This window comes from Papilio xuthus, unplaced genomic scaffold (genome assembly GCF_000836235.2).
Source record: "Papilio xuthus unplaced genomic scaffold, Pxut_1.1 DF827135.1, whole genome shotgun sequence".
Taxonomy (NCBI): domain Eukaryota; kingdom Metazoa; phylum Arthropoda; class Insecta; order Lepidoptera; family Papilionidae; genus Papilio; species Papilio xuthus.
The window spans coordinates 220,282-248,026 of record NW_013531514.1 but is presented as its reverse complement, the minus strand read 5'-3'; the positions used below and the strand labels follow the sequence as shown (position 1 = coordinate 248,026).

Here is a 27,745-nt window from a genome sequence, read left to right as displayed (position 1 = left end):
CGTTTCCCGGCGGCGCCGCGTCCGTGGTGGCGCGACACTGGCCCGTCGCCTCCGCAGCGCCGCACGCCGCGCACGCCGCGCCCGCTGACGCCCTGCTGCACTGCGCGCGCCGCTACCGCATGCGCGGCGAGCCCCCCCACCTGCTCGCCAAGCACAACGCCGCAGTCGCCAGGGAGGCGCAGCGACATTGTGTAAATATACACACCTATCGTAATGCAATTTTTTACTTATAAAAAAAGTTAATACATAGAAGTATGCGGTTACCAGGTGGAGCACGTGTGGGAGGTGGTGCGTGCGGTGTGCGGGGCGCGCGCCACTGCCCGCCGGGCGCCCGCACCGCCCCCGCCCCGCGCACCTCCGCCCCGCGACGACCCGCCCCCCGCCACGCCCGCCTACAGGTACTTTAACTGCTACGAGACGCGACCACAACACAGCTTGCCTCACCTAGGAGCTACGACGACTACAAATGAAATTGATCGTTCAACCGCAGCACAGTAGAAGAGGAACCGATGGGCGAGGTGGAGGAGGAGTGGGAGGAGAACCAGTTCCACAACAGCGGCGTGCTGGGCCTGCCCACGCAGAGCATCTACATCCCTCCCGCCAAGTACGCCAAGCAGATGCGCGACGACGGTGAATATCTGCTCCGTCTCGTACCCACCATGCTAGATTGTATCTCCAGTTGCATTATGCTTATGATTCTATCACCGACCATAATGTCAAATTGAGCATGGAGGATCACCTGATACTACTTTCTTTTTCACAATATTTGTGAGGTCGGCGACCACTTATAACTATCAGTGTTATAATGCGGCAGATGCGGGGTGCGGCTGGGTGTCAGCGGCCTCCGCGCATTACGTGGACATAGAGGCGCTGGACTGGACGCTGCCCGAGGAGGCGTTCCCGCTGCGCAGCGCCCCGCCCGCGCCGCTCGCCCTGCACGCCCTCCCGCACCACGCCCACCTGCCGCACCTCGCACACCTCCACCACCACTACGACGATATCGAACACGACGGTGAGTACACGTCAACATACATGTACCTCACGGGAGTTCATAATTGGAGTGTAACATAATGTATATTCGTAGGTGTGTTAGGGGGCGTGGGGTGCGGCAGCTCCTCCCCGGGCGGGTCCAGCTCGGGCGCGTCGGGCGGCTCGGGGTCGCACGACGCCGCGCACCGCACATACAGCCACCAGAACTCGATCAGTACGGTATGTGTCGGCACACAGTATCAGTTTACCTCGTAGTGCATACAGCATGTGTGAGTGTGTGCGTGCTGTGCAGACGGAGGAGGCGGAGGGTTGCGAGGGGTGCGAGGGCGGCGAGGCGGGCGCGCTGTCGGTGCGAGTGGGCGAGGAGCGCAGCGCGAGGCCGGACGTGGCGCCGCTGCTGGCGCAGGCGCTGCAGCTGCACGCGGCGCTGGGCGACGTGCAGACCGCCGCCGTCGTCTGCATCGTGCTGCACGAGCACAGGAGCGACCTCTTCTCCTACATCGAGGAGACGCTGCAGGAGCAGTGGCTGCTCGGCTACATCGACTTGCTGCACCGCCACAAGCTCTGGAACGTCGCCACTGAAGTACGTACGATACCCTTGTGATCACCTACATTGAAGTCAAAGGTTTTTTTATTTGTTAAATGCTGCTAGAGTCGAAAATTTTTTTTAGAAAAAATAAGTTGACTAGGATAGGGGTTAGGTTAGGTTGTAGTAAGCGGTGTGGATATCAGGTGGTGCGGTGCGCGTGGCTGAGCAGCGTGTGGTCGCTGTCGCAGCAGTCGAGCAGCGTGGCGGCGTGCTGCGGCCGGTGCGGGCGCCGCACGCGCACGCGCGCCCCCTGCGAGCGCTGCGCCCCGCGCCGCCCCGACCTCTGCGCCGTCTGCCACCAGGTATGCTGCACCGCCCTCCTGTCTCCTCCGCGTCGCTTCTGTCACTCATGTGTCTGTGCTGCGGCAGGTGGTGCGCGGCCTCTACGCGTGGTGCCAGGGCTGCTCGCACGGCGGACACCTGCAGCACATGCGCACCTGGATGCAGCAGCACCGCATCTGCCCCGCCGGCTGCGGACATTACTGCCAGCTCGCCTGACCACACCCTAGTGTAGCCTTCCCATCCTTGTTGCCGCATTCGAGAGTAGTAAATGACGCAGACGGCTTAAGAAACAAATCAACTAGTTGAGTGCGCCAGTAATTATTTCTAAACATTAAACTGTCAAGAGACAGCGAAACGAATCATCGTAACGGTTAATTTCTTGCAGTCAGGATGTAGTCGCCCCGTAGTGTTATTTGTATGTTTTATATAAAATGCAATATTAATATACTCAATGAATATGTTATTGTTATGTAAATATGCTTTGTTAATAATATATTAAGTTTTTTATAAATCGGACTGAAATTTTTTATAATTTTTATCAAAAGACAAAAATAAAAGTAAAACCACTATTTATATGTACATTTTATTTATTTATTTACATAATCTGTTTACAATATAGGAATAAACTTAAATACTTAATACTGCTTTTAACAATAATCGAAAAGTATAATACAATAATATATAGATTTATAAATAAACGGCAGTGGAATGTCTCTCATCCTGTACTTTACATAGTTTGCTTGCTGCTTCTGAAACCGGGACTGGAGTGAACTGAACGCTCAGTCCACAACTCTGCCAGTCATACTATCAAGATTAGCAAAACTGGCAGAGTTTTGTTACTCTTGATATTTCTAAAAGTGTTTTCAGTGATACACACTTACACTTCTTTATTTTCTTTGCGTTTGATTTGAAAATTAATTTTCAATAAGAATTGATAAATATAGTACATCACTTCTTAAAAAATAGTATAAAATGTGCCTTTATTATGAATGCATTTATTTTTTATGAATGCTTTTAACACTTAAATAAATAAAGGGTAATCATAACTGGCCCAATGCAAGAAGAAACCTAATATATTAATAACGAGTGGAGACCTCAACCTTGTCATCAATATAACAAAAAACCCTCGATCACCGAAAGGAAAAGTACACAAGTAGTTCGAGCAGTGCGCAGCATCGAGAAGTGTGCGCTAAGCACGGTGTGGGCAACACTGCATACTCTGAGCAGCGGTGGTTAGCGTGGGCAACACTGCGTAGTGTGGGCAACGCTGCTTAGAGTGGGCAACACTGCGCTGTGGTGTGCAGCGTGTCGTGCTACACGATGCGGCAGCAGGGCACGGAGCAGAGCTGCTTGCGCTTGTCGCCGGGTTCTTCGGCTGCGGACAGACCCTTCTTCTGCTGCGACATCGTGCGGATCAGCGTCAGGAACGCCTGCCAAAGTAGAAAATATAATTAAACCCGTTTCTAACCCTAAGTATGTGTTCATTGACCAGTCTACTTGTTAATAAGTGGCTTATAAAACTGACTTTAGTGATTATCGTTTAATTAAAAGTGTACTGAATGATAAACTATTAAATATTTTGATACTTAACAACAAATCATCAAATCACAGTACAACAGTTAAATGCATTGAAGATATACATATAAGGATATTAACAATTAATTTCAACTCACCTGAATCCACATTTCAATACTTATATTAAACATGGGTACTTAAATAATAGTGACTAATAAATGAGACGCTTAGTTCTGTAAATCTGTATATTTTGCTCGTTTCATTAGCACAATATTAGTGTGAACGCAGGCAGCGCTCTCGCATGCATCTCGCCGAGTACAATCAGAATAAATTAAACAAGAATTAGTTCTTATTTCCCTTTTAATTAATTCTGAACTACAACTGATACCTATTTGATTACATCTAGTACATTGAAAAAGGCTCCAGGCTTTGTCTGTCAGTTTGACAGTTGTGACAGCTGTCAAATGTGTACAGGTTATATACGAGATGTGACATACGGCGGTCATTTTTACTGGCTACTGTTATGCGATCGCATGCACAGCGTGCGACAATGTTCGTATTCAAAATATACACTTTATATATTACTTGACAATTATTTATTTAAATATTTAAAAATTATGAAATATCCCATCATAAAAGTTCACTGTGAGAAATGGAGTTTATATTAAACAATGACATGAACTATACAATATTTTTATGGATATTTCGTTGGTCGCGTACAATTCCTGTCTTATTTGAGATTATCAGACACAAAATGCGTACAAATTTACATATATCCTAGAAATAGCTAGCAATATCTAACATATAGGAATCATACATCGTTCCATATTATAAATAGTGAAGTACAATCATACTAAACATATTTTAAAACTATCTAAATAAATGAAAATAAGCGGTAAAATACGAGCCGTCTTGACATTTTAAACATGAAATATAATTAAATTTTAAATAAAAACGCGTATTATAACGAAGGCGATAGAATGTGAAAAATACTTAAAAATAAAAGATTATGTCGCCATTACTATTTGGACCGACTATTTCTAAATGATTTGAAAATTTATAAAATAATATTGATAACTAAAAATATTTTAAAAACGCCCTATTCATAGATATCATGATCCATTCAAACAAACTTTTTAACTCATACAGGAAAAAATAATACAATGATATATTTTTTTAAACGCGATAAAATTATTTTGCATTACAAGCCATTAAACAAATGGCGAGTGTACTGTTTCCTATTATTTCTATGAATAGGACTTTGTTTGGACTATGTCAGCTATCTGTAAGAATCATTATGAAAGAATCCCCAAAGATAAATCAGACGTAAAAGTATTTGCAAAGATGTTCGTATGCGAAAAATATCGCAATGTGTTGAGGGATGCGAGTGAGCGAGACAGCTGACATAGTGCACAGTCACAGCCCAGCAGCGGCAACATTTACACAGACATCAAGCACTCGCAGAACTCACTTACATAATGTAAGTCTTATCAAGCAGCTGTCCGGGACCAGACCTGCAGCCGGCACAAGCACTCGCACAATCAACATACATCTATTTTACCTCTCATTTTATAAATTTGATGGAATATGAAAAGTTATACATAGCATGCTTTAGCATTTCAAAACGTCCCATGAATTGCAATAAAATAAAACGTATCTTTTACAAAAAAATATGTTATGCTTATTATTGTAAATAACAAAGCAAACAGAATGAGCGGTGAGGCGACGTGCTGGCGACGTGCTGGCGGCTCGCGCGGCCCCGGACTGAGCCGCGGCTATTAGCTTGCCTTGTTGTATAGAAATATTTTGTTATTCACGTGCTTTCAATTAATAATAAGTTATCAATATATTTAAATATTTGAGTGAGCAATACAGGCATGCTTTAGCTTTGAATATGGAACTGTAATATAGCCGCTACTCGTATGACCGACTCCTGGCAATATTCACAAGAAAATATTTCTATAAACAGAGACACAATGCAATCCAAGACACATTTAGCGCTTACGAGCTAAGTAATAAATACAACGTTTTCCAACGTCCGGCCGAGCACACACACACGACATTGTGCGACACACAGCACTGTGCGACACACAGCACTGTGTGACACACAACACTGTGCGACACACAACAGTGTGTGCGCCCCACTGACGTGTTGTACGTACCTACACACTAACAAGTACTGAGACGGACACATGGTCAGCCGCTCATATTTCCATATTTTAAGAACAAAAGAAAATCTTCACAGAAAATAAAAAATCGCATTTGAATTTCATCGTTTCTTGTATAAGACGTACATACCTTTATCACAAAACTATGTCACCTATGCATTTCTTGTTCAGATCAAAAATATTTAGACGCTAAATATAATAACAAAATAACGCGCAAGCGTAATGTTTCATAACGTAACAAACACATTTACAGAATTCTGTTCGCAATGAGCTCGTTACATTCTGTCGAGTGGAGCGCGTACGTTACAAACAACTTCATTAGGAACAGTATTCAATAAAATACCAGCACCAAAACGGGCGAATGTCGTAGATACAGTTTATACAGGAGGCGCGGGAGTGTCCGGCGGCTGCGGGGGCGTGCCGGGGGGCGGGGCGGGGCGCGGCGACCTACAATATGGCGCATTTGATCTTTCTCCGCTTGACCTTGTCGCGCACGTTGCCGTTGGCGGCGCGGCTGTCGTCCGACTTGCGCGAGCGGATCTCCCGCATCAGGTCAAAGAACACCTGCGGCGAGACAAGACACGGCACCCGTCAGCACACACCGACACCACCACGCACGTACACGCACACGCAACACACACACACACACACTGCGCGAGAACCCAACACCCAACACCGAACACAGTTACACAACAAAATACAGTTACGGCTATATACAAATAGTAGTCAGCTATGTAACATTTCCTATACCTATTAAAGAAATTAACTTTCCTTCAGGTTCTCGTATCAAAATGAACGATACAGGAAGTGCATTGTGTCAATGTTAAAATTTTATTTATTACTCTTATACCGGAGTCAAAGTTACAGCACTGCACTTGCTTTTCTTGAAAATATTGTAACTTTGGCCCATCGTCATAAAACCAATTTGTTTTATTTCCGACTTTACGGGGCCGCGGTTGTAAATCACTAAACGTTATAAAATCCAACACAACACACTTAGTGATTTTGCACTATGATTTATTTCGATAAGATAGTAGTTTTAAAAACATAGCCTATGTAGTTTTCATTAGTTTTCTCATGCATGAAATTTAAAAAGCAAAAGAAATAAATGTAAGAACATAGTGCACGGTGTAGTGTAGGCAGCGGAAGCTGTGCGGCAAACAGGCTCGGTACAGCGCGCGACTACATTATACTACTAACCCCGACGAATTAAAACTATTGACGAGATGCGATTACTTAAAACTTTGTTTCATTCAGTTGCCGTCGTCTTTCATTGCCATAAACATAATAAAAACAACTCAGGATAATTATTTGCCGTAACCGTGAACAGTGCGCGATAGTACATTCACGATTCCTCTGACTCATACAGCGACGTATTTTCAGCACGTGTGACCATTTTATGAACGTTTATTTAATAAAACATTGGAATAACATAGACGTAAGAATGTAACAGCGACTTTCACTGTCTAACAGGGAACAACATATGATTAAAGACTCGTATCCAAGTCTTAACTTGCAGATGTAATCTAACGACCAATACTATTTACTTAGAGTGACGGGTTCTGCGTGTGCGGGAACGCATGCGTGCTCGTGTGTGTGTGTGTGTGTGTGTGCGTGTGTATGTATAACGCACCTTGTCGACGTTGTCGCGCGTCTTGGCGGAGGTCTCCACGTAGGGCACCTGCCAGGCGTGCGCGCGCTCGCGGCACGCATCCAGCGGCACGCGCCGCTTGTCGCCCAGGTCCGACTTGTTGCCCACCAGCAGGAACGGAATATTCTCGTCGTTCTTCACTCGCAGGATCTGCTCCCTGGAATATAACAACGATAACATATTACATCAACATTGGCTATTGTTTTCGCACTTAGGAAAACTTCCTGAAAAAGAACAAACTCAGTTCGTTTTTGTACCTAAACTCCTGCGTGGCGTCGAAGCTCTCCGGCTCGGTGATGGAGAAGACGCAGAGGAAGCCCTCACCGGAGCGGAAGTAGTTGTCCCTGATGGCCGCGTAGTCCTCCTGGCCCGCCGTGTCCAGGATATCGATCTGTACCTCCTCGCCGTCCAGCACCACCTGCAGAGGAACACCAAACCTGATACTTAGTTTACTTATTGTGAATATTTCTCAGTTGCAATTCAATCAGTAGTAAAATAAACTGTGTCATTGTTTTCTAAAAATATTATTTGTCACATAGTTCATAACTCAGTAGAAATTATATTCGAAGTGGTGTCCTGCGCAACTTCATTACTAGTTATTCAATTTACGTAATCTTTGTATTGTAAAAGATGAATGTTTTTATTGTTAAAAGCCACGCGCGGCTATCGACTATCAGCTGTTACCGACCGCTATCACATGCCTTATCGCCGCTTTTATCCAGATTAGAGGCAATAGCAAGCAATAGTGTGTCAAAAGCCAATACAGATTGATCGGCAAGCGACAAACTGCGTCACACGTTCAGGAAGATAAAACACTGATGAACCAAGAATAAAGGATTTAATGGTTGTGTTACTGAGCAAACCACATCCGATGATCGAAACAAATTTCATTAAGTTTAAGAAATGCGGTGGCACGCTCTTTCGAAGGACCAAGGCAGGTTTTGAGAATAATTAGGATGAATATGGTATTGTCTTGCCTTCTTCCTGTAGCTGTCGGCCTTTGTGGGCTCGTAGTCCTCGACGAACTCGTCGTACATGAACTGCAGCGTGAGCGCGGACTTGCCCACGCCGCCCGAGCCCACCATGATCACCTTGTGAAGCGTGGGCTGCGCCGCCGGCTTCTTAGACATCGCGCTCGCTGCTGCCGCGCACACCTGTACAACACAACACGCCTTACAATACCACTATGTACTATCGCCTATGTCAATATCGCTCACAAAACTGTTACCATGAGCTCTTATTACAACACCGTTACATTAAGTGCCGAAATATGACATACAAACAAAACATAATCTATCTATCAATATGTTAAGCTCTTGGGATAACATACAAAAGTCATATTTGATGAAAATTTTACAGGTTGATAAAAAACAAAATCTCGACCAGTCATTATGCCGTCTCATCCATTAGGTGGGTGCTACTGATAAGTATCGAATAAAGCGCGGGAAAGCGTCCGGAGAGAGTACCTTTACGATCAGTAAACGATTATTATCACGTCAAAATTCAAGTAAACTTTTTAAAACAATTTCATCGAAGTACCGTTACGCAGATATTGGTGTCCAATAATTAGAGAAAGTGTGAAATCTTGTTGCGTACAAAATGTATTTTGTTTCGCATTTACCGTTCAGCTTCTCTCGACCAAGTATCGAAATTATAACGTTACGTATACAAATATTATAAATAGGAATGGACAAGTACAAAAACATTTAACAACGACTACGTTTGATACCACTTAAAGATAACCTATACAAAAAAATAAAATCGTTTATGAAATCCAAATGAGGTCTGCACGCGTCATAGGCGCGACTAGATATAATCTCATTTTGTAGAGAACTTCAGTTATTAGTTGTTTGAATGATAAATCTACTTATAGGGGAGTGTGTAGGCGAGGTAAACGAATGCTGAACATCCCTGACAATGAATATTAATCGTGACAAACGCTATAACCAAAGCTGTTTGACGTAATAAATAACAAAATTACAATATTTAAAAATGACAAGCTGTTGTCCGCGACTTTGTTCGCACCTAATAGAAAAAGAACAATAAGTAGCATATGTGTTCTTCTTGATCCATGCCAAATTTCAGCGAGATACGTAGAACTTTTGTACATACCTTCTAACAAACATTAATCCATCCATTTAACATTAGTAAGAAGTAAGATAAAATGAAACTTTGTTTGTAAAATTGTTTATAGGAAGAGAAGGAGTGCACGCACTGTGCCGTGCAAACACATTTCTGATCAAGAACAACAACAACAACAACATCAACAAGTTTATGTTTGAATTAGTTATAAGTTCGTTACAAAGGCACAATTATTTTCAAACATCAATAGCTACACGCATGGTACGAATACGAAGGTACACTACCAACACCAGCATAGTCCAGAAAAAAACATTTTTACAATCTAGAACATCCGCTTTCTTAATTTTAAAAATCTATTTTTTTTAGTTTGGCGGAATTACTATTTACTAATTAGGCTGAACACAGACGTGGCGACGACCTGACGCTTCAACAAGGAGCACAAGTCGTCAACAGTCGACACAATGCGTGCACTTCACTGCGCTCTCTTTGGAGAGGACACTTAGGAATGCTACACAACACAGTTTTTTTTTGTATTCCTCTAGTCTAGTCTTCTTCGATAACAGATTTTTTTAAAGTCAAAACATTAACCGTTAATAAAGAAATAAAAAAGAAAGAAATATGGGGAACTGATCGCCAACCTTCGCTAGTCGGAGAGGCACCTCAAGAAGAAGAAGAAAGAAATAAAAAAGAGCACTCTATGCTCGGCTCATTCCATAGACTCTTTAACTTTGTTAAATCAATTAAGGCCGCAACAGTTTATCTGACAGGCGCCTACGAACATTCCTGTTCACTTAGCCAACAAACACAAAGCGCAGTGATCTAATTCATACAAAAAATATATGTATGTGCAACTTCGCGTTATTAATAAATCTTTGTTACAGAAGCGTTTATTCAAAATATGATAAAACAGAAATTGTGCATCTACAAGCACTTTCGGTAAGGCATAAGTTTCACTGTGCGTGCGCTGCACAAAAAATGTGCACACCGCGTGATTGATTGCGTGCTCGCCATTTAATCGTCAACAAGAGTATCTACTTGGAACTAGTTCATCAGAAGTAGAATTTAGTATGCCTGTTATAAAATATACATAGTGATCTGTCGCGCTTACTAAACAATCTGAATCGCCAGCTAATAAAAATTAATTCTGTATATAAATACGGCTAAACTCTCGTATATACGTCCGGTAGCGGCACCGACTAGTTTCGAGCCCATCGGGGGCCCTTCACCAGGATGAGTGATACTGGTATTATTTCGCGGACGCGGCCCTCAGCTCACTGAATTAAATTAATTCATTTTTGCAACTATTAAAATGGAAACTAGCCAAATAAAATTTTCTACAAAAGTAATTTCCACAACAAAAAAAATTGTCATGTATTGTTTGTTATATCGGGGACAGACAACTCGTCACGCAAACCTAAATATTTCGCATGACGGCCGCCGTTAACGTAATTACATCACCATAACCCAAATACCATGGAGTCGCGCAAAAATATAGTCTGTTATTTGTATTGTCCTAGCCTAACTATAAATATCTAACTATTTTCAACTCTAACAACCTGTTAAAGGCAGTAAACTATGAAAGCTAACCAGCTGTTGCATCGCGTTTTGTGGTTGTGATCGCGAACAAAGCCGGGACTCGGAATGAGTCATACAGATTAACGAAATGATAGTCACGCTAGACAGCCCGCTGTGAGACAATGCCTACGGAGTGACGTTGTTATAAAAACTCAACTAAGAAGTCACGTATTAGTTGAATATTGTAACTTGCCCGCCGATTGTATGATCTAATCGCCGTAATGACATCCTTAACAAATAAAAACTTCGAAACACTCATAACAGTATAATAAAAGGTGTTTTATACAACAAAGTATTCATGTTGCCCTCGTAAACATCAGTTGCCATCAACAAACACGTAAAATTATCCAATGTTTAACAATAATAGCGTCTAACATATGCGTACAAGAGTTTAATAACAGTACAGGGCTTCAACAACTATTTTACAGATTACCTGTAATTGCACGTTAACATTGAGCTGTGAATGTAGTCTAGTTCTATGAACTGAGCGATTTCTATACACATAATTGTTTTATAATAACAAGACTTACGACGCCGGCATTCCGCCCACAGCACATCGTACAGATGATACGGAAGTAAACTCTCAGAGTTTATTCTCCCGACCTTCAAGGTCCTCATAGTAAGGCAGCTCGCGTCCACTCTCAACTTTATATGGAAAGCATACAGCGTGAACTGAATTACAACACGCCTGTTTACGCGCATGTTACTGTAAACAAAACATACAGACAAAGCAACGCGTATGTTTATGCGTACTAAAACGATTGTATGAGTTTGGAATACAGCGAGTCGAAACTTTTACCAATAGAAAGAATTGCTCAACAACATTAATTTAGGAGTTGTATTATAGATAAAAACACCATAACGAAATCATGAAAATTTTAGATATATTGCTTCTTGTGGAATGAATACATTTCCAGACATTCTAACCCACAAGATACTCCGAAATATAAATAATCTACGAAGGAGTCGTTCTAATTATAGTTGAACTTCGACCACACAAGAACCGTGCATGGCGACCAACTTTTTTTTAGAATAGTTCTTTCGTAGTTTACAGTGAAACTATCGTGACATCAAAATCAATGTTTCCAACGGCAATGCGTATTACTTTCAAATATGTAAATAGACATAGAGGAGGAGGCAATCAATATGTTACGCGACATTGTCGACCAAGTCGCTCAATGTAACCTGGCAGCAGCAGTGAAAGCCTCGTTTTATCTTCCTAAACTACCGTCACTTATTTTAGATGTTCAGCATAATTTTATTTTGATATTAAAATGTAATTGAAGACATCAAACTTTAATATTTCTTATTTTTGTATTTACGACAAAGTTGAATTAATGGATCTATACGTATAGTGTTGCGTATTAATTGTAACGCGATATTGTAATGTACACCAACCTAGACCAGAGCTAAAGTCACCAAGATGAATTGCATCTACAGTGGCTGGAAACCTGACACTCAATAAAACTAATGATACATGTTGAAACAATAAGGTTAAGGTTGAAAGCTTATATTACGTTTATACAACACAACAAATGCATTAATATCAAAGTGGGATCTACAGATAACTTAAAAAAAAAACGTTACTAACGTAAATAACAAATTTACAAGCACTATTTGACCCGGTTTAAATTGATTATATGCTACGAAATTCGGACAACTCCCAGTCCCTAAAGAGTGTCTTTTAACGTTATTTAACATGCAACAATCGTTGCTTAGGTTAATTACCCAATTAAACAACACAATTAAATAATTACTTGACTGTCATACATAACTAGTAGATAGGAGGAATAAAAATGGAAAGAAATTTGCTTCTAACTACAAGATATCTATATAATTGATTGGAGATATTAATTAATACACAACAAAATTGGAAAAACAATAATCATTCAACTGTTTTTTGGAAAACACATAACAATATTATCATGGTGGTGCTAATGCATATACTAATTTAATGGCACATCAAGAACAAGTATACACCTCTGCCTAACGTGCCAACTCAAACGCTCTACACAAGTTTGCTGTGACTCACCGCTCTGCTTCCCGTCTATGTCACACACACACACATACACATTAGTGTCTTACTAGTCTACTACAGTATGGAAGCCAATGTGAGAATTGCCAGATCTAAAACTTATACATCAACATTCCAACCATTTTGTTACAAAGAATAGAACATAATTAAATTATTCTAGTGTTTATCTATCAATCATGTTGTGTGATATATATTTGTGAATGTATTTCACAATAATAATTTTAATTAGCATTTTTTGTATGGCTTATCTTACTCTGTCGGGCCAGTTGCAAGAAAACATGTTATGAGTTAGACTTTCCTAACACATATGTTTAAGTGCAATTTAACTTTCTCTGATTTACAATCAAGAAAAGTCCAGGTTTCTTATGACATGATAAGCTTATATTATTTTATAATAAACATTATGCGTGTATATTGGGCACATAAGCAATGCCAAAAATATTTTCACACAAATCTCAGGTGGGAACTATATAATAATATTTTGCGGGATATGGGGCCATCACACACAATAAAATGTTAAGATTTATCAATTGCAGACATTAACATGGTATGTTCATAGCACAATGCATCATTTTCCACTTGGTTCGCTATGAAAGAGAAATCTGCGTGAAGAGTGCTCCGCTCTCTCAGAATACTATACAATAGTGATCACTGTGTTTCATGACCCAGTATGATACCTGACCTTTCTACTTTATACTCATGTATCTAGGTAAAATAATCTTAGATCTATTTAAATATTTAATGCAAAATCTTAATAATTCTATTTTTTTTAATGTTTGTGTATATTTACACATATCTGTGAAAGGAAAAATAAAAACTATTAGCTGTTATTAAGATTGGGAGAGCTATCAATGCTGGAATTGCATTAGAATAGTATTAATATTGTAGTAAAAATAGTGTTTAAACATAAACAGTTCAAATCAAAAGATTAATGGCCACAACATTGTTGACTGAAACATACTATTTTAACATTGAAACAAATGGTTAATTATTTCTTGACTATTATTACTCATGCTTACAGTCATTATCTAAGCTGTCTTTACATTCACTGAATTTAACTATAATTTTGAAAAAAATTGCATGTAGCTCTAGATTTGATGGAGAGCAAATCCCTCTGTAATCCTTTAAAGTTTTTGTGTAATTTTTGTCTACAAATGGAACATCATGTAAATAAAGTCAGGCAGATATTGTACACTACATTATTGGCGATTTCAAAGTTACTAACTAAGCTCTCACCTTTTGTTCTTCAAGAAATGTTGTAGACAATTTGTATGCAATAGCTGAAAACATTACTGTGCACTATAGGCAGTCTTATTACTAGGCCTTAGGGTGCCCATGCCCCATAAACGAACCTTTCTCCACTGAACAATTTACAAATATATGCTACTGATAAATTGCGAGCATCAAAAACCACGTAAAATCAACGACAGGCGCGTGAGTCACGCCGGAGCTAAACACAGCGTCGAAGCTCCCCGCGGGCGTAGCTGTACTAAAATCGTATACAGTAATAGCAGTGTGTTAACCCGGTCTGCAAACGCACATTTACACGTGAGAATCGTAAGACAATAGCCGAGAAACTGTGGGAGATCGAGAGGCGTTGCCATTGTTGTAAACAATCACGTCACTGAACCTAAATACGAACCAATTAAAAGCAGCTTTCTGTATAATGCTGTGCTATATCATAGAACTTACGCACTCACTAGATCAATGAGAATTCGTTTCGGAGTTTTCTTGTTCCAGGTATTTCACTGTGCTAACAGATTTCACTAATTTCGTCACTGGTCATTCACTTCCACGGCTATCACAAATCTGTCAAAAATGACGAACGAAAGTGGGAGGAATTTAAATAGAGTACAACAATCAGCGACAGAATAGGTAATGTTTTTAGGTATATAGAATACGTATTGTTCATTGATAAGCTTCTTGCTGTACTAGCGGCATCTAGACAATCGAAATGAAGTTACAACGAAAATATTATAATATAGTAAAAAAGAGGGTTATGAGATAATTCTTGCTTCTCTTTCAGATACTAGGTAGCTACATAGTAATTATATTAAATGGTAGGATAATAGGTAATCAGGCCTGCCTTTTAAAGATTGATGTTCCTTCAGCCTGATTCAAAACAAAGTAATAAGCTAGGGTTGCTATTCCTTTTTCAAAAAATAATAAAATAAAATGAAAAGTAACATGAGTAACTTACTATTATTTTATTTCCTTAAGCTTAATGAATGTGAAACAGAACGTCATGACAATGTTATCGTTATCAATGTCAAATGTGACACTTGGACTATCAAAAACTGATCAAAACATACAAAATAAAATAGAACTATGATAAAATCGTAAATTTTGAACGATAACATTTGGTAAATCTGAAAGTATAGTAAGTGCTAAATCCGCGTTTGATGGAAAATATGTCCGGAACAAAATTAGACATTCTCTGGTCACCGGTGCACCACGATAAATTTATTGTTTGGGGTCCTGATATAACCTTATATGAAGTTGCAAAACTTACGGAAATTGAGAAGAAAACTACATGTATGTAAAAAAAGAAAGATATCTAAATATTTTATTTATTTCTTTTCTCTGTAACTATTACATTTAGGTGCATTTCCTATTTTGTGTTTTGTACACATAATTTTTGTAAGTTGCGTTAATTGTGTTTTATTTATATAGTTAGTCAGATATCGTCAACGCGAGGCGCAACTGTGGTGGCATCGCAGAGCGCTAGCGGCGTGCGCTGTGTCGACATCAGTGCTATAGCTGATCATCCTGACCCCTTGCTTGCATTGGGACATGCCAGTGGTAGAGTTACCCTCGCCAGCCTTAAACAGACATATGATCCATTAGGACTTGTTGGAAGAGAGTTTGGTAAGTATAATTTAGAATATTTATTTTTACTCTTCTTAATGATTTTGTAATGAATTGTAAATTGTACAGATATTTTAAATATTGTAGTGCCCAAGTATGGACGTCCATGTAATGGATTGTCATGGAGTCATGATGAGACCAATCTCATTGCGGTGGCATTGGACAAGCACAGAAGTGACAACTGTATTCAAGTTTGGGATGCTAACAGGTCTTCTGTGTCAACTGATGAATTTACAGGTATATATGAACTTTTCATTTTGTAAAATTTTATTCATTAAGCAAGCTTACATTGTACATTTTGATTTTTAATTATAGTTTTAAGAAGTATATTTAAAAATGTACTTATGGTATTTGTCCAGATAACACTGCAAACGTTCAATCAGAGCCGGCGAGGCCTATTGCAGAGCTGGCCTTGTCGGAGACCGCTCACAGTGTGGCCTGGACAGATCTTGGCAACCGCACTCTTGCTGCATCCATGAATATGAAGCATATAAAGATTTATGACCTAAGAGGTGAATATTGATACATAAATTGTAACTTGACGACAGTCTCAGTCAGTTCTCAGTCAGTCAATGCTTGTTATATGCAATGTTGGTGATGGTGGCGATGTGTGTGGGGTGACAGAGCAGAGCGGGACGGCGGTGGGCGTGGCGACGAGCCGGCAGTGCCTGGGCGTGTGCGCGGCGCGGCGCGGCTGGCAGCTGGCGTCGCGCGGCGAGGCCGGCGTCTGCGTGTGGGACGCGCGCGCGCTCGCCTGCCCGCTGCTCACGCTGCCCTCCGCACGCCCGCCCCGCAAGATACAGTGGTGTCCCACGAGGTTCATTCTCCGCACCTCACGTTTTTTTATTTCATTATGTCGAAGGAATAAATAAAAAAAATTAAGCGTAATATTTCCAGACGAAATCTTCTTTTGTCGCTGCAGCGCGACTCCAGCACGCTGCGTCTCCACGACATACAGCACGCGCAGGAGTACAGAACATCACAATCGGTCGACAGTTCCGTATGTATCCCCTAAATTTGTTGAAACTGATAGTGATCTATGAAGTTGCGTGATGTGGCTCGTGTGTCAGATGTCGGCGACGCCGGCGCTGGAGGAGGGCGAGGAGGGCGGGGCGCGCGGGCCGAGCGTGCTGGAGCGCGACGTGAGCCCTGCCGCGCAGCCGCTCGCCGCCTTCTGCTGGCACCCCGCGCACGAGGCCCGTCTGCTGGCGCTCTGCCTCTCTGGTACGTCTCCGGTGGCGGTGTCATATAAATAGGAATGAATTTGTGAGTGGCCCTGCGTGCGGCGGCAACGTGTGCGTGTTGCAGGCGGCGTGGTGGAGTACACGGTGTGCGAGCGGGTGACGGTGGCGTGGGGTGCGCGGGGCGGGGTGGTGTGGGCGGGGGGCGGGGCGCTGCGTCTCATGCGGGACGACTTCTACGGCGCGCTGCAGGACGTCTCCCACCGCATGCAGCGTCGCGCCGCCACCGACTACGGCCTCAAGGTACGCACGGACTAAATCGTGTTAATGTCAATCTTAAGTTGCGCCACGGTTAATGTTTATTTTGCTCGTCAGCCGGACCTGTGGCAAAACGCCGACCTGGCCGAGGACGAGGCCCTGAGTGGGTTATGGCACTTCCTGGCGTTGAGCAAATCATTGGTGGAGGACGGTAAGTGAAACAAAACAGTGTTAATCGTAAGATTCTTTTTTTTTCAATTGTAAAGTGGCCGACCGGAAGAGCGGTATGATCGTTTGAAAATGTTACTGTCAGTAAGGTAATGTGGTGGCGTCGTGTGTGTCAGGATGCTTCCGCAACAGTCCGTGGAAGCTGCCGGGCGTGCGCACGGTGCTGCGCGCTCCGGGCGACGGCGGCTACCGCTCCGAGGCCGTGCCGCTGCTGCTGCCCGACATGCCCAACCGCAAGGTCACCGTCTACAGGTCTCACATGTGCCCTCTGCCTCCTCGCATACACAGTCGGCCGTTCGAGTGCGTGGTATAGACGTTGTGGGTTGTGTGTCGTGTGTCAGGAGTGCGGAGCGCACGTGCGCGCTGCAGCTGTGCGGCTGGGGCTGGGGCTGGGAGAACGCGGGCGTGGGCGTGGAGCGCGCGGAGGCGGAGGGCACGCCCTGCCGCGCCGCCGCCCTCGCCGCCTTCCATCTGCGCACGCGCGCCGCGCTCGACGTGCTGGCGCGCGCCCAGGAGCCCCGTCTGCGCGTCGCCGCACTCGGTTCGCTGTTCTTCTGTTATCATCATTGTTTATGGAAAATCTTAGCAGATCGCATTGGTTGTCATATGAAATGTAATGTTAGCGCTGGCGGGTCCGGGCGCGGACGAGCGGCTGTGGCGCGACGCGATGAGTGCGGCGGCGCCGGCCCTGCCCGACGCCTACCTGCGCGCGCTGCTGCACTTCCTGGCCGCCACCGCCAGTGCTGGAGCCGCGCAGCCCGACCTCAGCGCCGTGCTCGTGAGACCACGCATACGACTTCTTATGGCGTTTGACGCATCAACTATCGAGGATAATTAATAAAGTACTCGGGTGCGAACAGAACGAGACGGAGATGCGGCTGGAGGACCGCGTGGCGTTCGCGTGCATCTTCCTACCGGACGGGCGGCTGCAGGAGTACGTGCGAGCCACTTGCGAGGCTCTCACCGAGCAGGGCGACCTCGCCGGCATCCTGCTCACAGGTCGGTCCCGCAGCCGCGCCGCCGGCCCCGCGCTGCCTGCGGCGCGGCACATCGCCTGTATCGTGTGCGTGTGCGTGTGCGCAGGCGTGAGTCCGGAGGGTGTGGCGCTGCTGCAGCGCTGGGTGGAGGCGACGGGCGACGTGCAGTCCGCGGCGCTGCTGGCCGCACGCTGCTGCCCCGCCGACCTGCTGCGCGACCGCCGCGTCTCCGCCTGGCTCGAGAGGTGCGCGCCGCTCGGCTCGGCTCGGCTCGGCTCGGCTTATCGTAGTCGACGCTTGAACCGTTCGCTTGTTGCGCAGCTACCGCACGCTGCTGGACGGCTGGCGCATGTGGTGGGCGCGGTGCGCGCTGGACACGTGTGTGTGCGCGTGCGCGGGCGAGGCAGGCGAGGGCGCGGGCGCGCTGGCGGCGGCGCGGCGCGTGGGCGTGGCCTGCAACTACTGCGGCAAGTGCGTGGCCGCCCCCGCACACAGCGCCCGCCCGCGCGCCGCGCTCGCCCGCCTCCCGCCGCCCGCCAACAAGATGAAGGTGCGGAGTACACCATTCTTCCACTACTCTATGCGGTGACGCGCTCGCGTGTTTACGTCCGCTCCTCGCTTGTCACACAGATATCGTCGTGTCCGAACTGCCGCAAGCCGCTGCCGCGCTGCGGCGTGTGCCTGCTGCACCTGGGCACGGGCAGCGGCTTCGTGAGCGTGGGCGGCGTGGGCGGAGTGGGGGGCGGGGTGGGCGGCATCGTGGGCGGCAGCGTGGGCGTGGGCGGGGCGCAGTTCGGCGGGTGGTTCAGCTGGTGCGTGGCGTGCCGGCACGGGGGACACGCCGCTCACTTGTTGCAGTGGTTCAGGTGAGTGTATTTTTTCTAACTTTGTTTAAGTCTTTAATTTTTCTATTTTTGGCTTTGCCTTAGTAAGTAGTGTTCGTGGTGTGATCTGTGTGGTTGTTGTCAGCGAGCACTCCGAGTGCCCGGTGAGCTCGTGCTCGTGCCGCTGCAGCTCGCTGGACCCGCCCGACCAGCTGTAGCGGCCCCGCCCCCGCCCGCTCGCCCGCACGCCCACACCCGAGCCGCGCCCGCTGCGAGTCCTCACAAACTCTACACGTATACATTAATTAATGTAGTAAGGTTCACGCCTTGAAAATAATGAAAATGACAGCGTGAATGCCCAATTACGTGTATATTTTTTGAGGAATTTGTATTCGCGTAAAGCTCCGAATAATATCTTCGTAAATGTTAAACAATGAAGGACGCGCTCAACAACCTGATCGCTAATGAGGTCATAAAATTACGTTTAGAACTTCTTATTTCCATAATATACATTTTCAATTCCCTTACCTAATTTCGACATAATTGAAACAAGAAAAGTCTACTATGGAAGGTATTGCTGGGCTTTGTATTTGTGTCAATTGATTATTTCCTAAGGAATAATGTATGTGTTATTTAAGTCGTTGAATACTCAAGATTTGTCTAGTTAACATGAATGTTGAGGCAGCGCTGTGTGAGATGTGCCTTTATTCACTGCCATTTGACTATGTTATAGTATGAGTGAGGGATGTCGGTGACTTCCATTGCTGACACTGCTATGCTACATCTACACAACAAACATAAATCTGCTCCATAAAAAGAAGGGGCACAATATGTATTTGAACAAGTGATCGATTGAAGTTCGACAAGGATCTTCCGGTAGTCGGAAAATATGTGAACTAACAATGTCATTATGACAATTTTTGACTCCTAATCTTTATTTTCATTGTTTTTAGTAACTATCGCCTAGAGCCTGCACTTCTTGGTGAAAGTAAAATATTTTTGAAGCATTTAGATAAAATAAGCATATGTTTTGTTTATGAATTGCTCATACGATTAAGTTATTATTAATGATTTAAAATTGTTTTGTACTGAATTAATTATATGACATTTGTTACACGTTCATAAATGTAAAGAAAATATATACAAAAGGTTTGCGTGTGCGTGTGTTCACTGAAACAGTACAGTTGTTGTTACTATAGGAATGGCATTTTTAGACTTTAATAAAAAAATATAAATATTTTTTGTTCTAAAAATGTGAATTTATTTTATTTCAAATATGTTAAAGTTAATGTTCCTGACAATAGCAAAATAATATATAAATTTGAGTTAACACGTCGGGAAGAATGCCACTTGTCTGGCCGACGTGCCAACTCAAGCGCCTGCTACTAATACGTAAGCAATATTTTAACAGATTGTAAGTTTCTCTGATTGTAAGCTTTGTACTGAGGACGCGTCTTCAGAATATTATATTGTAAGATTATGATGGAGTTGTATATTTTTTATAATCATTAAATATAATTTGTTTAAAACACATCGTTTTATTGAAGAGCCAAAGAATTCCTTCATGTTTCATCTAACTTCAAACTAACCTAACGCAGTGGTTAGGGATGTTCATTTGGAAATGTTCATGTAAAAATCACCTGTTTCGTTTAAATATATTTGTACTGTACAATATAATGATGATTATAATCTGTGAAGGTAACGACTTTGAAAATGAAACAAACGTATAGACTTAATTAATAAAATATAATAGTTAAAAATGTCATAGAGTGAGGAGAGGAGGGGCGGAGGCGCGGGTGCGGGCGCGGTCAGGGCTGGTAGGGCTCCAGGCTGAGTGTGTACACGTCGCTCACCAGGCAGTCCGCAGGCTGCAACACACACACAATAGCTTCTAAGTAAATAATGAAAACTAGTAAAAATTGAGACAGTAGTTAGTCGTTATTGTAATTGCGGTATTTGTGTGAGGGAGGTGGGCGGGGCCGGGGGGCGTGGCTGACCTCCGAGCAGATGCCGATGAGGGCGTCCGCGCAGCCGTAGAACTCCTCCTTGAGCGAGATGACGATGGTCTGCAGGCTGCCCTTCTTGGAGCGGATGTAGGAGGCCACCTTGCCGATGTTGGTGTTGTCTAACGCCGCGTCGATCTCGTCCAGCAGGAAGAAGGGCGCCGGCTGGTAGCTGCATACAATGCGACAACATTCTACTGTTTGTTTTTGCGACACATCACATAGATCTGTGCGTGTGCGTGTGCGCGTGTGTGTGTCACCTGTGTATGGCGAAGAGCAGAGCGAGTGCGGCGACGGTCTTCTCGCCACCGGAGAGGTTGGACATGGGCTGGAAGCGCTTGCCGGGCGCCACGCAGTTGTAGTTGATGCCGTCCAGGTACGGCTCCTCCGGGTTCTCGGGGCCCAGGAACGCCTGCGCCGACTGGTTCATTGCCAGCGCCTGCAAATATATCTCTATTTAGAAATATTCATTCGAGTAGGAGGGAAACTGATTAGTTGAAATATTAAGAAAAAGGTTAAAGTTAGTATGCGGTGAAGTTACCTTGTATATGGCGTCTATCTCGTTGGCGACGTGCTCGAAACAGTCCACGAACTTGTCGTGGCGCTCCTTCTTCACCTGCAACACATTTCATACTTCGTTAACATCTGAATGTCAACTATTACACAAATGTGCTTTTCATGAATATTGAATATACGACCTTCTCGAAGGCGAGCTTGGCTTTGTGCGCGCGTTTCCTCGCCGCCACGAACGCCTCGTTGGTCGCGTTCACTTTCTCACGCACTTCGTTCAGTTTTTGCATCGCCTGGAATATTAAAAATTGTATTTGTATGTTTTTAACTATATTGCTTAAAATTTTTAGAACAAAGAAACACAAGGGTTGTATATAAATGTGTCAATGCTACAGTACCCGCATGTTGGGCGCCTGTATCTTGTCGACGGTGTTCTGCAGCGTGTTGATGTTCTTCTGCAGCTTGTCCGCCTTGCGCTTCACCTCGTCCGCCTCCTCCAGCTCCTGCAGCGACTCCGGCAGCGAGGAGTAGTCCACGCGGATCCTGAGCAACACGATACACACCACAAGTAAAACCTATTGTATCCAATGTAGCCTAAACGTAAGGTGAGTATTGTGCGGACCTGGAGTCGCGCCGGTACTGCTGCGTGGTGGACATCGAGGACTGCTCAGACTCCGTGTCCGCAGTGTCGTCCAGGCTGCCCTCCAGCAGCGGGATTATTATGTCATCGATCTGGAACGAATCGTACAGTTTGTAAGACATTCACATAATATAGTCCTCGGAGCAGGATGTAACAATTTAAAACATATTTTTTGTGTATCTCACCTTGCACTGACGCAAGATGTTGTGTCGGTCGCTGCGTTTGCTCTCTATTTTCGACTCCAAGCTGGAGATCTGTTTCTGTATGGTTTGAATATCTTTTTGAATGTTGGCGAGGTCCTTGCGAGCCTGGAATGAAGACAGCACATGTTACTAGTGTGCCAGCGGCATACACAGTAATGTTTGTACAGCAAGGTGGGAGATGTGCCGACCGCGGCGACGTCGTCGTCTGCGAGCTGCTGGCGGCGCTTGGCCTCGGCGCGGTCCGCCTTGAGCGTCTCTCCGCGGCGCAGCTCGCGGTCGATGTCCTGCCGCTGCTTGGCCTCCGCCTGCCGCCCCGCCTCCAGCTCGTCCTCCGCGTCCTGCACCGTGCGCTCCCACCGCGTCACGTTCTCTGCGCGACAAACACACATCACATCACATCACATCACATCACTGCGAGCGACACTCACAGTACACACAACAACTGTGCGCGCTGCGCTCACTCTGCGTGTCGCGGGAGCGCTCGAACTCCAAGTTGGAGGCGATGCGGTCCATCTGAGCTTCGAACTCCATACGTCGCTTGGCACGCTCCTGCTGTGCGCGCAGCTCGCGCTCCTCGTACTGCCTGCAGGTGATACAATGGTATTAGCACCCGCTTGCTGGCACTGTGATGAGGTAGCTCGGTCGCGTCGTTGACCTGATGTTGGCGACGCCGATGTCCCTGCAGAAGCCGCGGAAGACGACGTCCTCCACGTTGTTCATGTTCTCCTTGACCTCCTGTATGCGGGCGTCGCGGGCGCGGATCGTGCGCTCGATCTCCTCTACCTGCGGCTGTAGTACGATGGTTCACGTAAGTAGAGCGCAACACTTTGCTCCACAGAAATATTAACAACACTTACTCCAAACATCTCAATCTTCCTCTCCAGCTCGGCCAGCTCCGCGTCCTGCGCTTTGATTTGCTTCAACTGAAATTAGAATGATATTTAGAACAAGGTAAGAAATAAAACAATGATATAAGTGTTGTGTTGTGTTGTCTCACGGTGGTGTCGCGGTCAGTGATGGCGTACTTGAGGCGGGACTCGAGGCCGCGGATCTGCGAGTCCACAGTCGTCAGCTCGGACTCCTTGCGGGACTTCTTCATCGACTCTCGGAGCTCTTCTGTCAATTTTTCCTGTACAGTAACATGTCTGATTTGTATTTAGCCGATACTTTTGTTTATTATAGACGAAGGTAGATGTTAGAAAGCTTACTTTCTTAGCCTTGAGCTGCGAGAGATGTTTCTCGTCCCAGCGCTTGGCCTTGCGCGCCAGGTCGAGCGAGCCGCCGGAGATGATGCCCGACTTCTGGTAGAATGTGCCGTCCAGCGCCAGCGCCTGCACACAAACAACACCTCGTCACCTCGTAAGAACATCAGGAGGGTGTACGTCGGTGGAGCACTGTGCGTGTTGTGTTGTGTCGCAGACGTACGTCGTATCTGCTGTTCTTGTTGCGGTCGAGGTCGTAGGCGACGCGCGAGGCGTCCTCCGGCGTCTCGCAGACGAGCGCGTTGTTGGTGACGAAGAGCACGGCGCGGTGTATGGCGGGCGGCTCGAACCGCAGCACGTCGAACAGCAGTTTCACGTTCTTCGGCTCCTTTATGTCCCTGTTGAGAAGCAATACGATGACAACACTGCATGAACTCGCTATATCTGTAGAGAAGGAAGCCGAGAGGAGCACCGGACCTGAGTCGTTCCCGCAGCGGCTTGGCCTGTATGTAGTCGAGCGGCAGGAAGGTCTCGGGCTCGAGCATGCGCTCCTTGAGGACCTGGATGCAGCGACGCGCGGTCTTCTCCGTGTCGACGACGATGGCCTCCATGTACTTGCCGAGGACCTTGGTGATGGCGACGTTGTATCGCTTGTGCGTGGGCTGGCACATGTTGATCATGCGGTCGTAGACGCCGGGGATCTCGCGCTTGAAGCTCTCGACGATCTCCTGCTTCTTGCGGCGGCGCGCCTCCTCGTGCTTGTCGACGCGCGCGTCTCCCAGCTGCGAGGCCACCTCCTCCAGCTGGGCCTGCAGCTCCGCCGCCCGCCCGCGGCACTCGCCCACGTCCGCCTGCAGCTCCGCTCTCAGTCTCCGCTGCTCCTCCAGCGCCTGCTCCGAGCTCTTGATGTGCTCGTTTAACTTCTCCACTCGCTTCATTGCCTCGTTCCTCTCGTGACCCTGCTCTCGCACAAGACTTGCATTACAATTGTATTACAACTTATGTTAACACACAACAATCAACAGTGGGGGGGGGGGCGGGGGGCGGTACCTTCTGTCGGTGCTTGTTCTCGACCTCTCCCTTGCGGCGCATCTCGTTGTCGAGGCGGTCCTGGTCGGCCTTCTGCTCGCGATTGACAGAGTCCAGCTCCTGCAGGTAGCGCGCCGCCTGACGGGACGCCTCCATCTTCAGCTCCTCGTACTCGCGGATCTGCAGACAACACATTTGCTTACATCCCTTTGTTCAACTTATATTTGTTCTGTTAAACTTTGAAATAATAACCCGCCAATAAGCGAAACGGAATTAAAGTTCAAATCGGAGCGAGGAGTCGATTTTGCTATTAACTTGCTGTAAAAACAAATATAATGCCTCATCTCATGTCACACTATTGCAGATGTCTATTAGATGTATATCTTTTATCAACATGATGATTATACCTGAGCCTCCTCTAGATGCACATCAGCTCTGCCGGTGTGGCTGGTGCCGAGTATAGTCTGCTCCCAGGCGGCCTTCTGCTCCTCCACCTGGCGCAGCTCCTCCTCCAGTTTCCTGATGTCGGTCTGGTGCGCCTCGTGTGCCTTCCGCGCCTGCTCCAGAGTCTTCAAAGCGCTCTCCAACTTCTTCTGTGTGTGAGTGACGCGCTCCTTTGCTTTTATGAATGTCGGCCGCTTCTTTGATACTTCAGCTTCCTAAAAGAACATCATTATTACAATACTTCATCTTTATATCAAAATCTTATTGTGTCAAAGTAAATTTTATGTTATATATTTATCCTTTTCAATAATGAATGCTTAAATATTACTTTTATGTAAAACAATTAAAACCCATCATCCATAATTATTGAATTCATAAAATATAAAAAAAATATCCAACATACCACTTCTCTTATATCCTGTTCTATTTTAGCGAGTTCCCTCTGCACTGTGCCCGCTTCTTTCTTCTTCTCTTTAAGAGCATCCTCTGCCTTCTGTCTTTTCTTCTCTACCTTAGTCAACTCATTCTGCTTGTGCTGCAGGTCCTCCTCCAGAGACTGAATCTCTTTCTCGTTGTGATATAAATAAAATAGTTGAAGTTCTACTTTTTGCTCTTGCTGCGAAATTAATAAAAAAAGATTACTATTTTTAAACATATTTGCTCAATGTGGTATTTAAATTGTTGTAAATTAAATAAAACAAAAAAAAATTACCACTTCTTTGTCACGGGCACATTTTTTAATTTAAATTAGACTTATGGAGGGTTCTTACCAACTCCTGTTTGAGACGTGTATATTTCTCTGCTTCCTCTTTCTCAAACTTTGCTTCTTTACGTTCTGCAGCAACTCCCTTTTTCTTCTGATATGAGAACTGAGCCTCTTCGTCAGCTCTGTTTACCTCTGCTCTGCATGCTTCATATTGTTCCTTTAATACTCCAGAACTTAAAGTAAAATGAATAAGTAGTAACTTAAAAAAAAATGGCAAAAATCAAAAATGTTAATTACACTGAATGTAAAATATCTCACCCACTAATTTCCTCAAAGAGTGCAGTTCTCTCCTTGGGGTTTTTCATTGCGATAGATTCAACAGCCCCTTGGAAAACCAAGAAGTTCTTGGCTTTTACGTTAATACCGAGCTTCTCCAGCTCACTTAGATATTGGCTTACAGACACAGACTGCAGAAAAAACATTTTATATATAGTCATTCAATAACAAAAATAACTAAGATGGACAAGTTTTAAGAAAAACTTTTTCATCATTTTACATCAAATATTAGGCCTAATAAGGCTAAATAGGAATGACAATAAACAAGCGGGACAACTGACAAGCAAAATTATGTAAACCCACTAAAGGCTAAAAGGATACACAAGGATATCTTGCCATATAGCAATTCTTTAACTTATAAAACATAATAAATACACTATGGAAAAGTTAGAAAATCACTTACATTTCAGATGAAAACAGTTTGCATTTTCATAGCATAATCAAATATTTATTTTTGCAATTACAAAGTAAATATAAGTACTAATTAAATGTATAATATAATTAATTAAAAAAGCAAACCAATCTACCTGTCCATCAATCTTATGATCAGAGGATTGTCCTATTACAGATCGCTGGAACTGCTTTGTGGTCATGTCTTCCAGAACAAATGTCGCTGTGACTGATGCACTATTTAAATAAATTGATAAATTATTAAACACATTCTTTAGACTATAACTTTACAGTGTACTAATCTATTTTGTTAACAACATTTACACTACTATTAATAAATTATGTAAATACCTTCTTGATACAGGTTTGTTGATAGAAGCACCATGTATCAAGTCACTGAGACGTTTCACTCGGAGTAAAGAAGTTTTTTCGCCCATTACAAAACTTACAGCATCCATAAAATTAGATTTTCCTAAAAAAAGAGTTTTTTTATAGTTCAGAGTAAAGCAGTAATAACACCCTTACAGCCATTTGATGTGTTTGACTACCCACTACCATTAAAACAAACTTTCGAAGTACACTGCAATTTACTTAACGTTCATCTTTTATATTCACAAAGTATAGTTTTACAAAATGTTTATATGTTTATAAGAATGCTGGCGGGTAAATGTAAAGGTTTGATGACATTAAAGACCTGAAAACTTGTATTACATACCTGAACCGTTCGGACCAACAACGGCAGTAAAAGATTTCAGAGGTCCTACACGGTGCTGACCCCGGTAGGACTTGAAATTTTCCATGTCAATATACTTTAAAAACGCCGGCATTTTTACATTACAAAACCTTCATTGATAAAACTAAAAATTACTGAACTGTCGATTCCACAACAACAATAAAGTGAAAAGCGCCAAACATTCGCAGTCTGACAAGTGACACATGTCATCGAGTCACAGATTAGCGCAAATACAGATAAAAGTTACCAAGACAACAGACTATATTTTTAAGAAAAATTATTATTAAAATGACCAAACTTGCTCTTTGGATTGTGATGACAGTTTT

At 44.2% G+C, this 27,745-nt stretch overlaps 4 protein-coding genes across 8 annotated transcripts in view; 2 read left to right on the top strand and 2 right to left on the bottom strand.

Moving 5' to 3' along the window:
- Wdr24 (WD repeat domain 24) overlaps positions 1–2,298 on the top strand; it is a 5,475-nt gene extending 3,177 nt beyond the window's left edge. Inside the window, exons 9-15 of the mRNA XM_013314637.1 lie at positions 268–398; positions 491–630; positions 815–1,012; positions 1,085–1,209; positions 1,283–1,573; positions 1,723–1,881; positions 1,949–2,298. Of these exons, the coding sequence (XP_013170091.1) occupies positions 268–398; positions 491–630; positions 815–1,012; positions 1,085–1,209; positions 1,283–1,573; positions 1,723–1,881; positions 1,949–2,077 (1,173 nt within the window). The 3' untranslated portion in view covers positions 2,078–2,298. The remainder of the gene's footprint in view (positions 1–267; positions 399–490; positions 631–814; positions 1,013–1,084; positions 1,210–1,282; positions 1,574–1,722; positions 1,882–1,948) is intronic.
- A 199-nt stretch (positions 2,299–2,497) lies between these two features.
- Positions 2,498–14,829, bottom strand: Rala (Ras-like protein A). Of its 5 annotated transcripts, none has more exons than XM_013314777.1 (5): positions 14,124–14,473; positions 8,173–8,349; positions 7,453–7,613; positions 7,178–7,352; positions 2,498–3,291 (listed from the first exon to the last, which is right to left on the bottom strand). In XM_013314777.1, the coding sequence occupies exons 1-5, from the start codon at positions 14,175–14,177 to the stop codon at positions 3,175–3,177; spliced, it is 684 nt and encodes a 227-aa protein (XP_013170231.1). In that variant the 5' UTR covers positions 14,178–14,473; the 3' UTR covers positions 2,498–3,174. The 5 variants fall into 5 exon arrangements, with proteins under 5 accessions (XP_013170231.1, XP_013170234.1, XP_013170235.1 ...); XM_013314780.1 differs by lacking the exons at positions 2,498–3,291; positions 14,124–14,473 and adding exons at positions 3,737–6,108; positions 14,580–14,829; XM_013314781.1 differs by lacking the exons at positions 2,498–3,291; positions 14,124–14,473 and adding exons at positions 3,737–6,108; positions 14,584–14,829.
- Positions 14,830–15,136: 307 nt separating this feature from the next.
- Positions 15,137–20,746, top strand: mio (GATOR complex protein mio). Its single transcript, XM_013314636.1, has 17 exons — positions 15,137–15,422; positions 15,561–15,755; positions 15,843–15,992; positions 16,115–16,267; positions 16,380–16,572; positions 16,653–16,755; positions 16,826–16,979; positions 17,064–17,239; positions 17,312–17,405; positions 17,539–17,674; positions 17,764–17,963; positions 18,037–18,200; positions 18,283–18,421; positions 18,506–18,644; positions 18,721–18,949; positions 19,030–19,265; positions 19,369–20,746. Exons 1-17 carry the CDS (start codon positions 15,299–15,301, stop codon positions 19,439–19,441), a joined length of 2,658 nt encoding a protein of 885 aa, XP_013170090.1. The 5' UTR covers positions 15,137–15,298; the 3' UTR covers positions 19,442–20,746.
- A 204-nt stretch (positions 20,747–20,950) lies between these two features.
- Positions 20,951–27,613, bottom strand: SMC1 (structural maintenance of chromosomes 1). Its single transcript, XM_013314750.1, has 24 exons — positions 27,402–27,613; positions 27,038–27,158; positions 26,824–26,923; positions 26,279–26,427; positions 26,025–26,193; positions 25,658–25,870; positions 25,218–25,469; positions 24,832–24,990; positions 24,259–24,740; positions 24,005–24,179; positions 23,788–23,910; positions 23,577–23,708; positions 23,437–23,502; positions 23,235–23,368; positions 23,041–23,162; positions 22,768–22,949; positions 22,562–22,684; positions 22,359–22,468; positions 22,135–22,279; positions 21,925–22,029; positions 21,768–21,842; positions 21,487–21,665; positions 21,221–21,398; positions 20,951–21,091 (listed from the first exon to the last, which is right to left on the bottom strand). The coding sequence occupies exons 1-24, from the start codon at positions 27,511–27,513 to the stop codon at positions 21,032–21,034; spliced, it is 3,666 nt and encodes a 1,221-aa protein (XP_013170204.1). The 5' UTR covers positions 27,514–27,613; the 3' UTR covers positions 20,951–21,031.
- Positions 27,614–27,745: the final 132 nt, after the last annotated feature.

Excerpts from the sequence above, each read along its gene's own strand:
- Rala (XM_013314776.1), bottom strand. The coding sequence starts at position 14,177 with ATGTTTTCAGCTATTGCATACAAATTGTCTACAACATTTCTTGAAGAA. Across the intron at positions 7,614-8,172 it reads CCGACAGCTACAGGAAGAAG|GTGGTGCTGGACGGCGAGGA; the intron begins GCAAGACAATAC and ends GTTCCTCTGCAG. Across the intron at positions 6,109-7,177 it reads CGCGCGACAACGTCGACAAG|GTGTTCTTTGACCTGATGCG; the intron begins GTGCGTTATACA and ends GTCTCGCCGCAG.
- mio (XM_013314636.1), top strand. The coding sequence starts at position 15,299 with ATGTCCGGAACAAAATTAGACATTCTCTGGTCACCGGTGCACCACGAT. Across the intron at positions 17,675-17,763 it reads CGCAAGGTCACCGTCTACAG|GAGTGCGGAGCGCACGTGCG; the intron begins GTCTCACATGTG and ends GTCGTGTGTCAG. Across the intron at positions 17,964-18,036 it reads TCTGCGCGTCGCCGCACTCG|TAATGTTAGCGCTGGCGGGT; the intron begins GTTCGCTGTTCT and ends TCATATGAAATG.
- SMC1 (XM_013314750.1), bottom strand. The coding sequence starts at position 27,513 with ATGCCGGCGTTTTTAAAGTATATTGACATGGAAAATTTCAAGTCCTAC. Across the intron at positions 24,991-25,217 it reads TGCATCTAGAGGAGGCTCAG|ATCCGCGAGTACGAGGAGCT; the intron begins GTATAATCATCA and ends TGTTGTCTGCAG. Across the intron at positions 23,503-23,576 it reads TCACTGACCGCGACACCACC|TTGAAGCAAATCAAAGCGCA; the intron begins GTGAGACAACAC and ends TTCTAATTTCAG.